At 36.1% G+C, this 15,267-nt stretch overlaps 1 protein-coding gene across 2 annotated transcripts in view; it reads left to right on the top strand.

Moving 5' to 3' along the window:
• Positions 1-15,267, top strand: part of Tnks2 (tankyrase 2) — a 77,048-nt gene that overhangs the window by 16,955 nt on the left and 44,826 nt on the right. For both annotated transcript variants that reach the window (XM_004838503.4, XM_087184904.1), the window contains exons 3-7: positions 539-634; positions 11,550-11,586; positions 11,943-12,018; positions 12,388-12,482; positions 14,394-14,460. In XM_004838503.4, the coding sequence (XP_004838560.2) occupies positions 539-634; positions 11,550-11,586; positions 11,943-12,018; positions 12,388-12,482; positions 14,394-14,460 (371 nt within the window). The remainder of the gene's footprint in view (positions 1-538; positions 635-11,549; positions 11,587-11,942; positions 12,019-12,387; positions 12,483-14,393; positions 14,461-15,267) is intronic.

Below are 15,267 nucleotides of genomic sequence, written 5' to 3' on the forward strand. Positions count from 1 at the left end.
GTGCCTTATGGTTTCACTAAAGGACAAATCTGAACAACTACCAGCTGTCGATTATTCTTTTCTTGATGATTGTTTGGTTATTTTTTCTTGATGAGTAGAATGATGACAACTGATGACTTTAGAATTTTTAATCCTATAGATCTCTATTCCTGGGCTTTCTGTAGCTTTAGACTTTTCATTTCTATCATAATAGAGCAACCTTTCTAGTATAGGCACTGTTCCTTTGGAATGAGAAAAGCTGTCAAGCAAACTTAACCTGTTTTGTTTTTTTTTTAATATATTTTTTATCTGTCCTCGGTCCCTTGTCACTAGCTATTTAAATTACAGGAAAATCTCACATTGAATCAAGAATCTTATTAAATGTGCCTGTCGTGCATTAAGTCATAGAATATTTTATATATATTTAAAATAATACCATTTACTGTATTATTAGGCTATGAGAGTCTTTAAACTTATAGACCAGAACTTTTAAGAAAATGATATACTACAATAAAGTTGTCATGATTACCATTCTGAAAGGTGTATTGCTATTTTTCAGTGCTCTTACAGCATGGAGCAGAGTCAACCATCCGAAATACAGATGGAAGAACAGCGTTAGATTTAGCAGACCCATCTGCCAAAGCAGTGCTTACTGGTAAGTCTGTGTAATCACTTCGATGTTTCCAGGAAGAATATAAAGAACAAGTTTGGTAGGTAGACCGTCTGCCTCCTGCAGCTAGTAACCTCAGTTAGGGTTTTTAAATAGTCTCTGTTCAGTTGCTCTTCTTTTCTCCATCTAGACAGTTCACATTTGATTCTTGTCTTAAAAGGATAAAACTTTTCAAGTTCATGTTTAAATTTTATCATTGTTGCCTTATTTGGGGCGGAGCATGATAGATAATCATGTGTGCTGTCATATATTGAGGATATTTTTAAATATCTGAATTTTTCAGATAACTTAGGTCTACCTCTGTATACATTAATTACTTTTTTGTGTGTATTTTAATGATTTTTGATGGGATACTTCCAAAAAGAAGTAATCATTCTTTTCAGTGATCATCTTTAAAATACTGAAATACAGTATACTTAGTCTAGTACCATAAAGAATGCTAATTATTATACTCTGCTGTAATATATTCATGCCCTTGGAATCAATTAATATATAAAGCTCTAGAGTTTTATTTTTAAATAAATATTGTTTTATTTTATCCCTTCCCCCCAGTCCCCTTTCCTTCCTGTGTACAAAAGCTTTGTTTCCATTTCTCCTTCTATTTTCACTTTTTTTCTTGTCCTTTCCTTCCCTTCTCTCTCCCTCCTCCCTTGTTCCCCTTCCCATTTGAATACTTTCTTGCCATTTCCCAACATCCATTATACATTTCAGTCCTTACTTCCACTTTTGGTTTCTTACACCAGAGAAACAGTGCAGTATTATTTATTTCACTTAAGAGTATGGTCTCAAGGTCCATCCATTTAGCTATAAATGTCTGAAGCTTGGGCTGGGGATTTAGCTCAATGGTTCCGCTGCCTGCCTCGCAATCGCAAGGACCCAAGTTCGATCCCCAGTACCAAAAAAGAAAAGAAAAGAAATAGGCAAAAATATAAATGTCTGAAGCTCATCTTTCTCCATTGTATAAAAAAACCCCACATCTTCTTTATCCATTCATCAGTTGATGGCCATTTGGGATGTTTCCAAGATTTAAACTCTAGAGTTTAGACTAGCAAGCTTTTTTTCTTTCTTTCTTTCTTTTTTTTTTTTTGTTGTTGTTGCTTTTTTGTTTATTTGTTTTGTTTTGGGGTTTTTTTGACACTGTATAGTTCACACTGGCGTTGAACTCACTATGTAGCCCAGGCTGACCTCAAACTCACAATGATTCTTCTGCCTCCCAGGTGCTGGGATTACAGGATGCACCATCACACCCAGCCTAGACTAGTAAGCTTTTTAAAATTGTATCTACTTCATGTATTTTTTTCCATTGTCAGTATGATTTTGCTTAAGCAACTGTCTCATATTATTTATTGAATTATTAGCTACTGTGTGATGACCAGTAGAATCATGTCTAATCTGAAAGGCAAAAGCCAGCTGGGTTGTGATGCCTGAATCTAATTACAGCCATTCAGAAGGCTGAGGCAAGAAGATCTTAAGTTTCAGGTCAGCCAGGGAAACTTAGCAAGACCTTTTCTCAAAATTAAAACTAAAAAGGCCCAAGGGTATATAGCTCAGTGGTAGAGCAGTTGCCTAGCATGAGAGGCCTTTGATTCAGTCCCCAGTTCCACCAGAAGAAAACAAACAAGCAAACAAAAAAAACCCAGTTCCTTAAAAGGGGAAAGCCTGTGGAGTTCTGCTCTCCAGTTTTGTGCTTGGACTTTAGACTTGCAAAGTTTCTTGTGGCATTGCTGAGGCAATTAAAACTAGTCCCTGAAAAGGTTTTTGGATATATGAGCTGCTATTATAACTATCAGTTAATTCCGTGTGTGTTTCTTCTTTTGCTCTTCTAAGTTATTCCATACTTACACCTTTTTAAAAAGTCTTGGGGTACAAAAGAAGTCTCAGCACCCATACACTTCATACAACTCAAATTGTAGGTAGCAGTTTGGCTGTTGTTTCATCATATGTAAAAATTTTCGGAGATTCCATCTCGGTGGTCTAGAGGAAACAGCAGTCTTATGTTACTCAGAGGCATTCATCCAGGTTAGTAGATTTGTGGCTGCACAGGGAGATAGCAAAACCCTCACAGGAATATAATCTGAGTAAAAGAGCAAATGGGTAAAATACTGAAATAAGAAAAGCTAGAATAAGAATCTACCTTAGCACTGCTCTCACCTCAGATCTGGAGACTGTGCCAGAATACTCCAGGGGTAGAATCCTCTGGAGGTAAAGGCCAGCTTAGTGCTTGCCCTAGCTACCACTGACTGCAGGACAGACCTAGCCTAGCCTAATGTCATTCCTGCTGGGATGCAGGGACCCAGAAACTGACATATTCCTGTAAAAGAGGATAGCCCTGATCCCAGGTGAGATCCAGAGCTGGAGAGAAGTATGGAGGACTGGGACAAAACTAAAAATCAGTCACCAACTCAGATATCCCAGATTCAGCCTTACATCTCCAGTTCAGTGGGATACTGAAGTAACTGTGACCCAGAGAGAGACTAGGGACTGAGGCAGAGACAGAAGTGACAAGAACTAGTAGTTGTGAGAGATGATCCCAACAGTCCTGGCTCTGACTTTTGAGTAAGACAGCTGGGTTGTACAAGTATTGGAGTTGGACAAAGAACTCTAGATTGGAGTTCATGACCCCTGTTTGCTTCTGGGATCATGGGCAGGAGGCAGATAGGGAGCCAAGTGTGCCACCGATAGGGGAGAAGAAAGGAGCAGAAGCTTGTATAGAGATTGTGGCAAGCACACAACCTGGGAACCCCAGAGAGAGAGTATAACCTGCTGCAAAGATTGTGGTGGAAGTGTGGGCTGGGACTCTAAACCTGATACACCTGAGAGAGTGCCTCCAACTCCACTTCATGGTTCATGACAACACAAGAGGCTCCTCAATATGGTGGGTGGTCTGAACACGGCAACATTGGCAAACTGCTCAGAAATAATTCATTCTAACCAACAAAGCAGGACAATCTCATACATAAATAATTTTTTCCTTTTTTTTTGGCTTATTGCTATTTTGTTGACTATGGTTAGTTTAGACTTTTTGTATACAGTACCCTTACCTCTTCTCTCACCTTGTGGCTATATTGATTGCCTCCCTTTCCCTGCTTTCTGCACATTCCTTCACATACTTCCTTCTGCCTCTCTTTTGTATTTTTTTCTTTCCTTTTTTCTTTTTATCTTTTCTTCTCCTGTCAGTATACACTATTAGCATTAATCTGAATATCATTAATTTTCTGTTGCCTACTATATTATACTTCTTGACTTTGTCAAGTAGCAGAATAGTAGAGATCTTCTAGACAAGGTCACAGCTGATAACATATGGTTAGTGTCTCCATTTATATTTTCTTCACTTTGTTTCTTTCTTTGCACCTCCACACATAACTTTTTAGCCCCCACCTCCATCCCACCCCCTAGTTTCAGGGCTTAAAAATAATAACTATCAAAACCTGTTTTTTATAGAAAGGTATGATGTGCATGCCTGTAATCCCAGCACTCTGTAGGATGAGGCAGGAGGATTGCCACAACTTCAAGGATAGCCTGAGTTACATAGTGAGCTCAGGGCTAGGCTGAACTACATAGGGAGACCTTGTCTCAAAAAACAAAAAAAAGGGCTGGGGATTTAGCTCAGTGGTTTCGCCACCTGCTGCACAAGTGCAAGGACCTGAGTTCAATCCCCCGTACCAAAAAAAAGAAAAAAAGAAAAAAGCTTGTTTTTTGATTCTTTGCTTCTCTTTTCTCACTCTCTCTCCCTCTTTTCTCCTAACTCCCAGCTTGTTCTTATTCTTCATGTTGTTATTTTCTTGTCTTCCTGGGTTATTGAAAGAGTTGAAAGCTTTTAAAACAAGTTTGATATTATATGTTAATATATGATTGGCTCTTTGGATGTTGATATTATTGGCAGTTGTTCTCTCACAGTGCATAGCTCGGAACTGATCCTAGTAATCTGAATAAGTAAAGTAGGTGCCTGCACACTGAATCATCCCCAAAGCCAAGAGTATATCACAGAGAGAAATCTGTCTACTAAACACATCTCTACTGTAGTGCAGAGCTTTCTACCTCAAATGATCTAAGACTCTTCAATCCAAAACACAATGATCATGAGAAAACAGGACAACAAAATGCCTCCAGAAATACATAACTCTCCCAAAGCTGATCTCATAGGCACTGAAGTGGATGAATTTCCAGGCAAAGAACCCAAAAGACTTCATAGTTAAAATAATAAAAGAAATCAAATAAAAAATAAACAGCTGATGAATAAATAACTAAAATGATCAACAAGCTTAAAGAAGATACAAATAAGCTGCTGAATGAGCTAAGAAAGGCAGTGTAGGATATGAAAGACCACTCAAGTATAGAATTAAAGGTTATGAAAAGGAATCAAGCAGAAGTCCTGGAAATGAAAAACTCAATCAGAAGTTTTGACAGTAGGCAAGATCAGCCACAAGATAGAATATCAGGACTTAAGGAGAACATTGATGTAGTAGATTGATTACATTTACCCAGTAATAACAAGAACAGAGGCAATCAAAAGATGATCCAAGGGCTGGGGATTTAGCTCAACGGCACCACACCTGCCTTACAAGTGCAAGGTCCTGAGTTCAATCCCCAGTACCCAAAAAAAAAGATTATCCAAGAGCTCTTAAATGAGTCTGAAGAACAAACGTATGGATTATTGGACTTGAGGAAGAGGTAGAGGTAGAAACTAATGGTACAAAATTTTTTTCACTGAAATTATAGCAGAAAAGTCCCCAAATCCATACAGAGATGGATACTGTTAACGGTTCAGATCTAGGATGTCTCCCTAAGTTCTCATGTTTGGAAGGTGGTTGAATCATGGGTACTCTGTATTCATCAGTGATTCATCCATTGATGATTCAATAGCTAAATGTGCTATTAGCAGCAGGTGGGGTCCAGTTGGAGGTGGGTCACTGGGAGTGTGGCCTGGAAGGATGTATTCTCGTCCCCAGTTCCTCCCTTCTCTCTGCTCTTCCCTGGCTGCCATGGGCTGAGAAGCTTTCCCTCCACCATGACATCCTGTTCCTGCCTTGGAGCCAGCTGAACATGGAGTGAGCCAAAATAAACCTCTCCTCCTTCAGATTGTGGATGTCAGGCTTTGAGTCCAGTGACAGGAAAGTCATTGAGAGAGATATCCATAAAAAGCAGGCATTTTGAACCTCAAATAGGCACAGCACTTCATAGAAAAAATCCAGAAATTCAGAAGAAAGAATACTAAAGGCTGTTAGAGAAAGGGGCCAAATTACCTTTGAGGGCAACATGCATCAGAATAACAGCAGATTTTACAACACAAACCTTAAAAGCCAGGAGAATTTAAGTCTTTCAGGACCTAAAAGAAAATAATTGCCAACCCAGATTACTATGCTGCAAAATTATCCTTAAGAATTGATGAGAAATAAAGACCTTCCTTGATAAAGATAAACTAAAAAGATTCATGACCACCAAATTAACACTGCAGAAAGTACTTAAAAGGAATCCAAAACAGAGTGAAGGAGAACAAAATGCAAGAACCTAAATGAAAGAATAAATCTCACTGGGAGAGTAAACAAAAGAAAAAGGAATCAATATTGGCAAAAATAATAAAAAGAGTACATAACTTTCAATAATACAGTGTAAATGGCCTTAACTTTCCAATCAAAAGACATACCTTATCCACAAAGATACACACAGACTGAAAGTGAAAAGGTGGATAATAGTACTCAAAGCAGTTGGAGCCTAGAAGCAATCCAGTCACTATTCTAACTTTTGACAAATTTGATTTCAAACCAAAACAAGGTCAGTACATATTGGTAAAAGGAACAATTCAACAAAAGGAGGTAACAGTTGTAAATATATATGCATCAAACATCAATTCACCAATTTTGTAAAACAAAAACTACTTGACATAAAAGGACAGGTTGACACGAGTACAATCATAGTGAGAGACTTTAGTACCCTGCTATCAAAACAGCTCAACAAGACCAAAAAAACCAAAAAAAAAAAATTTAACAAAGAAATACCAGTTAAACTGCAGCGTAGAACAAAAGGATACCTACCTATAAAGTGTACATTCTTCTCAGTAGCCCGTGGAACATCCTCCAAAATAGACCATATTTTAGGCCATAGAACATGTCTGAATAATAAAAAAGAATTGAAATAATTTTTTGCATCCTAACATACCACAGTGTAAAGAAACTAGAAATCAAAAGCAAAAGAAACCACACAAACACATGGAGACTGAATAACATTCTTGAGTGATCATTGGGTCACAGAAGAAAAAAGATTTTAAAATTCCTAGAATCAAATAATAATTGCACTACAACATATCACAGTATGTGGGACATAATGACATTAATTCTAAGAGGGAATTTTTTAGCAGTGAGTACCTATATTAAAGCACAGCAACCTGAAATACTGTAAATAACCTAATGATTCATCTCAAGGTCCTAGAAATATCAACAGTCCAAACCCAAAACTAGCAGAAGGAAAGAAATTATAAAGATCAGAGTGGACATCAATGAAATTGAGACTTAAAAAAATACAAAGGATTAAAAAGAGTTGGTTCTTTGAAAGGTTAACTTGCTATAAACCTGTACCCAAAAGAAAGAACCAGCATACATCACTGTATTTGGAAATGAAAAAGGTGATACTACAGCAGACATCACAGAAATCCAGAGTATTATTAGAAACAACTTTGAACATTTGTATTCTAATAAATTGAGAATCTGGAAAATATGGACAAATTTTGATATATATCACTTACCAAAGAATAAAACTGATACAAGAACATAAACTGCTTTCTAAGAAAAACCTGGGACCTGATGGATTCACTGCTGAATTTTAGCAGAGCTATAGAGAGAAACTAATGCCAGTGCTATCAAATGTCCAAGCAATTGAAAGAGAAGAAACACTTCAGGATTCATTTCTATGAACCAAGCATTACCCTGATCGCAAAGCTAGGTAAGGAAAAAGAAAACTGCAGACCATTATCCTTGATGAACATAGATCCAAAAATCTTTAAGATACTTGCAAATAATTCAGCTAACCATTAAAAAGATAATATACCATGCCAAATCAGCTTCATTCCAGGGATGCAAGGATGGTTCAACATATGTAAATTTTATAATATACCATATAAATAGAATCAAGGATAAAAGTTACATGATCATCTCAATAGATGGAGAAAAAGCCTTTGAAAAAAAATCTAGCATCCCTTCGTGATAAAAACTGATGAGAATACATATAAGAGGACCTTACCTAAAACTGATAAAAGCTGTATATGAGAAACCCAGAACCAACATACTGAATAAGGAAAAACTGAAAGTATTCCCTTTAAAATCAGGATCAAGACAAGGATGTCAACTCTCACCACTCTTGTTCAATATAATACTCAAAACTTAACCTGGACAATTAGGCAAGAGAAAGAAAAGGAATAAGAGTAGGAAAGGAAGAAGTCATATTAGTCATATTTGATGATGATCTGATCCTTTATGTAGAAGATCCAAAAAACTACACCAGAAGTCTCTTAGAGCAGATAAATTCAATAAAGTGGCAAGGTACAAAAACAGTACATAAAAATTGATAGCATACTTGTACACCGATAATGAACCCACTGAGAAATCAGGAAAACAGTTCTATTCACAGTTTCAAAAAAAAAAATTCCTTATCTAAAATGTACCAGTAAGTATTTTGCTTCAACCTAACCGAGGGGATAAAAGACCTCTAATGAAAAGTACAGAACACTGAAAAAAGAGACTGAAGAGGACATAAAATAGATATACATTCCCAGCTCTATAGATATACAGTTAATATTGTTAAAATGACCCCACTTTCAAAAGTGATCTATAGGTTTAATATTATCCCGATTAAAATACCAAAAATATTCGCTGAACTAGAAAAAAAGTCTTAAAATGTATATGGAACCAGAAGAGACCCGGAATAATAACACAGCAATCCTAAGCAAAAATCAAAGCAGGAGGCATAATCCTGGTTTTCAAGTTACACTGCAAAGCTGCAGTAACAAAAAAAGTGTAGTACTGTCACAAAAATAGACATGTGAACCAATGGAAAAGAACAGACACAGAAACAACTCCATGCACCATCAGATGTGATTTTTTTTTTTTTTACAAAGACACCAAAAACATACACTGGAGAAGAGATTGCTTTCTTAAGAAATGGTACTGGGAAAACTGGTTATCCATGTGTAGAAGATTAAAACTAGATCTATATCTCTCATCTTGTACTAAAGTCAAGTCAAAATGGATCAGAGATTTAGATATAAAACAAATATTGAAACTGCTAGGAGATAACTTAGGGGAAAACACTTGAAGCACAAGGCAAGGACTTCCTGAATAGAACTCCAGTAGCACAAGAAATAATATTGAAAATTAACAAATGGGATTACATCACATTAAAAAGTTTGTATATAACAAAGGAAGCAGTCAACGTACATCAAATTAAAAAGCTTGTATATAACGAAGCAGTCAACAGGGTGGGAAAACAATCTACAGAACAAGAAAAAAATTTTTCCAGCTCTTCTATTTAGAATATATTTAGAATATAGAAAAAACTCAAAAAAACTAATCCCTCTAAAATCAAATGACCTAATCAAAACATGAGGAAATGAACTGAATATGTATTTCTCAAAGTAAGACGTATAATTGGCCAATAAGTACGTGAAAAAATGTTTATCTTTAGCCATTAGGAAAATGCAAATCAGTACAGCTGTGAAATTCCATCTCAGAGTGGCAATCAGCTATTATCAGGAACATGAAAAAGAACAAATGGTGATGAGGATGTGGGAATGTAAATTAATACAGCCACTATGGAAATCAGTATGGAAATTCCTCAAAAAAGTAAAAATAGAAATTACATTTGATCCAGCCATACCTCTCGGGTATATTCTCAAGAGTTAAAGACACTGTTTTCAGTGATACATGCATACCAGTGTTTATAGCAGCACAGCTCAACAATAGCTAAGCTCTAGAAACAACCTAGATGCCCATCAACAGACAAATGGATAAAAGAAAATGGAATATGCATACAAAAGAATACTATTAACCATAAAGAAAAATGAAGTCATGTCATCCGCAGGAACTTGAGACCACAATGTAAGTGAAATAAATGAGACACAGTTAAATAGCACATAGTTTCTCTTATGAGAATCCTAAAATGAATAAAAGTAAAACAAAAGAGCTGATAGGAAACAAAAAGATTTGCTGGAGATGGGAAAGTCTGAGGGATTGAGGCTAGGGAGAGGGCCTAAAGGGTATGATCATGATCATATACATGGACCAATCCCCCAGTATATGTATTGCAAATATACTCTGATTTTAAAAAGGAGAAAATAAAATACTTTATAGTTTTGTATTAATTTATAAATATGTTAATGACATAGTTTACAATTAATCTTTTTTATATTTGTAGATATTTAAAGTAGCATTAACTAAAAGCAGTCTTTTGTTTCTTGTTTCTTGTTTTCTTTTTTGAGGCAGGGTCTCAACTGTCAGGCTAGCCTTGAACTCACTATGTAGCCCAGGCTGGCCTCGAACTTGCAGCAGTCCTCCTGCCTCAGCATCCTGAGTACTGGGGTTACATGCACCACCATGGTTACATGCACCACCATGCCTGGCTAAAAACAGCCTTAATGTTGAAAAAACTTTGTGGTTCATAATAGTTTTAATGATTGTTTAATTAAGTGATGTGATAGATTTTTCTTTTTAATTTTAGTATATTGGGCTTTGTTTCTTTTTTTTTAAATTTTTTATTTTAGTACATTTTTGCTGCCAGAGATTGAACCTAGGGTCTCATGTGCTAAGCCTGCACTGTAGCACTGAACTACATCCCTAACCCCATGTTTTGGTTTTGAGTGAAATTGTGAATGCTTTTTTTTTTTTTCCATCAGTTACTTGTTTTAGGAAATTTTAAGGAAATAAAAGGAAAGCTTACCAATAAGCTTTAACACTTAAGACAAACTTGTTTAATGCCATGACCTGCACAGCATTTGGTCTGAAGCTAGGGAGAGCCGTGGGAGATGAAGAAAATGGGAAAATAATAAGAAAGAAGGATACGTACAAAAATTAGGTTTCTAAGTGAGACCAGGTGGGACCATAGCCTGATGAGCTAATGACCACCTGGCGTCCAGTGTGCTCTTTATTTATAGTGTAGGAAGGTGGGGTAACTAGTGCCATGCAGCCCACGTAGCCTAGGCTGAATGTGATTATCTCGTGATGGGGCATGTGCTGAAAAGGAACAAGGATACATAATGTAACTGTCTGCTGGGGCTGTGCCATCCAGGATCTACAATCTTAGTCAAACAGACACATCTAATCTATGGAGGAGAAAGGGAGTAGGGATTAGGCGAAAGGCCATCTTCAGGCTCAGCCCAAGGCAGTTTAATATGTTGGTTTATTTCCCTTTAGACTTTCCATTTTTCTCTGCATATTGTTTTTATATAGTTGTAATCTAACACTTCATTATACCCTAGCATGGTGACATGCCTGTCATCCCAACACTCTGGGAAACCAAAGCAGGAGGGTTGCAAGTTCAAGCCCAGCTTGAGAGACTTAATAACTTCATGTGATTTGGTCTCAAAAAAAGAAAAAACAAAAACTAAAAAGGGTTGGAGGTATAGTTCAGTGTGAAGGCCTTGTGTTCAATCCCTACTACTATCAAAAAAACAAACACTACATTATTAGCATTTAATCATTCTTTGTTTTTCATTTTCATAACAGAAGTATTCATTACGTATTATTTTAACCTACATGATATTCTATTGATTAACCACTTTCCATTTATTAGAAATTTATTTCCAAATTTATCTGTATTAAATATCTGTTAAATATAGTTCACCAGGCATCTTTTTGCATAAGATGTCATTGAGTTTTGTTTTAATTTCTGCTTATTTTTTTTTCCTAATTCACAGGTGAATATAAGAAAGATGAACTCTTGGAAAGTGCCAGGTGTGTTCTAATGTTATAAAAATAATGTACCATGAAAGCATTTACCATTAAAATACTGTTTTTTTACAGTAAGTGTAATTTGGCTAGCCATGGTGGCACATGCCTATAATCTCAACACTTGAGAGGCTGAGGCAAGAAGATTGCTAAGAGTTCAAGGCCTGCTTGGGATACATAGTGAGTTCAAGGCCAGCCTGAACTATAAAGCAAGAAGCTCTCTCAGAACACCCCCTACCCCAAAATACAACCCAGTAAATATAATGTAAAAGAGAATGATTTTGTCTTAATGGAGGCAGTATATGTCTCCATTAGGATCTGATAAAGAATACAAATTGCTAATACATCTTTTGGTGTTCTAGGAGTGGCAATGAGGAAAAAATGATGGCACTACTTACACCATTAAATGTCAACTGCCACGCAAGTGATGGCAGAAAGGTAATATTTTGGAATTATGTTTGTGCTCTTCTGCTAATAAGAAGATGCATTTATCTTATTAAAATATACTTGAAAAGAGTATTGATGTTTTATTTTAAGTAGTAATTCAGACTAATTCTTAAACTTAGTAAAATTTAAAGATCATAAACATTTTAGTTGTTCGCATACCATATGCAGTAGTGAACTTAAAACTTTTACACTGTATCTTCAGTGTATTTTAGATTTTATAAGGACCAACTGATAACTACTTATTAGATGTTTGAGTTATAATTATATATTTTCTGATTCTATATTTGGGTTTCTTACCTTTTAACACATCTTACTCAGCCATGGTGTGAATTTCATTAATTTATATTATTAACATTTCAGTCAACTCCATTGCATTTGGCAGCAGGATACAACAGAATAAAGATTGTACAGCTGTTATTACAGCATGGAGCTGATGTCCATGCTAAAGATAAAGGGTAAGCATTTCAACAGAAATAAAGACCATGTGCTACAGTTCTTTTAACAAATTAGTACCTTTATAGAAGGCATTATTTTTTTTTTTTTTACTACACACCATTAACATTCATTGAGCTTAAGAGTACCACTTAGGCATTACACTTTGTGGAACATGAAAGATACCTGCTAAATCCTGGAGGTGTCTCCTAAGAGCCACGTGTTAAATAGGGATAGTACTACATGAGTTACCAGGAGGGGCCTGTCAGTGATGGATGGAATAATTTCAAAATCCTTCAGAATACGTGACCTGGATCTTAATGGTAGCTCTCAATGCTAGAAAGCAAGAAGTTGGGGAACACTCACTCTGCAACAATTTGTGTAAGTGAGGGTGCTAAAGTAGTTGGGACAGCACATTTAAGGAGCAGTGAAAATGGGCTAGAAATATTGTTGAGTGATATAGCACTTGCCTAGCATTTGCAAGGCCCTGGGTTTGATTCCAGCACCCCCAAAAAAAACTTTGAAAGAGGAGTTTAAGATGTGTATTCTGGAACAGCGTGTAGGATTAATTGGAGAAGGAAGAGACTAGAGCCAAAAAGAGCAGACAGAGAAGTCGACATTATAAGGGTTCCAACATAATGAGCTTTAATAGTAGAGGGAGAGAAAAATGAAAATGAAGGCATAGGAGCAACAGATTTTACAATTTAAGAGTAGATGAGATATTTTGAAAGTCTGGACATGATGAGAGAAAAAAGAATATAAAGAAAATTGTATTTCAAATCCTAAATCTAAATGAGACCCAATAACATACATACTGAAGTACAAGAAGGAAAATTGAGAGAAACCACGGAGTTCACTTTTAGAACTTTTCATTTTATTAATATGATGGAAAGTCAAGTGGAAGTATTTACTAAAATAGCTGGGAATGAAATTAGTGCTCGGGCAAATAAAGATCCATATATTAAAAAATGGTACAAGCATGGTGGAAAGCAGTTAACCTTTGAAGACAGTACAAAGAAGTAAAGAGACTAAATCACAGGTGGCCATCACTTTTACAAGAGGCTGTCATAATAGTGGCTGTGGCAACTAAGTACTGAGTGATCCTCACGGATAACGAGAAGCTTAAAGACGAAAGTCAGGATTTTTTTTTTTTTTTTTTTTTTTTTTTTTTTTGGTACCAGGGATCGAACGCGGGTCCTTGCACTTGCGAGGCAGGCGCCAGAACCACTGAGCATCAAATCCCTGGCCCCAGAAGTCAGGATTTTAAGGTTCCACTATGCCTTTCTTTATAGAAAGTTCTTCCATTCCTGTCATGAATGAATTAGGTTTCAGTTTACTGAAGACTATAGCAGTTTACCTTATAGGATTTCAAAAATGTTTCAAGAAGGAGCTTGTGTTTGAACTTTATCTGGAAAGATGAGCTAAATCAAAGAGGAGAAGGAAATGTATCTTATACCCAGAGACTTACGAGGATCTGTAGCTACACCATTACTGAAAGTACGGCCAGAGAAAGAGTTAGATTTTTGTGCAAGCCATGTTAAGAAATTAGAACTATCTCTTGTAGGAAGTAAGGAAGAATTATTAAGGATGTTAAAACAAGGATAACCACATCATATTTGCCTTTTAGAAAAATCTGGCTACAAGTAGGTGGATAAATTGGAGAGGGAGCTGTTTTAGTAGTGCAGGAAAGAAATATAGGCCGAAACAGAGTCAGTGGTAATAGCAGTGGAGAAAGAAGATTTGAAAGAGACTGGGGAGTTAGAATTGTTAGAACTAAAGGTTCAAATGAATGGTACCAAATTTTGTACATTTTTTTTAGGTCACATAAGGCATTTGCTGTTTAAATTATTTAAAGCTAAATAATTTTAATTTATGTTTCCCTAGGCCTAGGGAGTCTATAATAACAGGCTTTTTTGCCCCCTCTCTCATTGTAGTGATCTGGTGCCCTTACACAATGCCTGTTCTTACGGTCATTATGAAGTAACTGAACTTCTGGTCAAGGTCAGTTCTCGTACACCTTTGATTGCTTTCTATAATTGTATAAAATTATTTAAAGTATGTGGTATTTCTATTTTTTCCTCTGTTCTAAGTGCTTAATAGAGGAGGAATATTTATAATCATTATAAAATATAGGTGACTGACAGATTAGCATCAGATTTTTAAGATATCATACAGTTTTAAATATGAAGTAGCATTATGGTCATGAATAACAGATCTGTGATTCTGTAATTTATAGCTAAAGATGAGAAAACAATTTTTAGTAACTCATAACAGTATTAAAACCACCATGATATTTGCAGGATTTGCCCAGTTGTACTTTTATGTAGGAGCAGGCTGACTTGGTGAGTTCACTTTATCCCATATACTGGTAGCTATTATTTAAAAAACAGGTTCCCAAGGCTGCTGGAAACTTCTTACATTGACTATTACTGGATGAGAGTGGAAGGTGCATATCCCTGAATAGTGGGATCCAAAGATATTACTCACGCCCCTTCCCTTCTGTCCCATTTCTGTGTATACATATTCTCTATGTATGAATTTGCACACATTCTTGAGACTTGGGTACCCTTTTGGTACTTTCCTCACTCTCTGAGCAGCTGTTAGGGAAAGGGAAAGAAAATTATTTCCAGTGCCACTGTGCTTCCTTCTGGGCACATGCCACCATGGGATACATTTTTCTTACAGAAGCAACTTTATAGTTATGATTATACAGTCTGTGTAGCATCTAAACCTTTGTATATTTAAAATGTAGCTTTAATAGTGTGCATTTGTAGCAATAATGCTTTTGCTTTTTGTAAAACTGAATCT

The sequence above is a fragment of the Heterocephalus glaber genome, unplaced genomic scaffold (genome assembly GCF_053883595.1).
Source record: "Heterocephalus glaber isolate CG9 unplaced genomic scaffold, H.glaber_assembly_v1.0 deba00001497, whole genome shotgun sequence".
In the NCBI taxonomy this organism is placed as follows: domain Eukaryota; kingdom Metazoa; phylum Chordata; class Mammalia; order Rodentia; family Bathyergidae; genus Heterocephalus; species Heterocephalus glaber.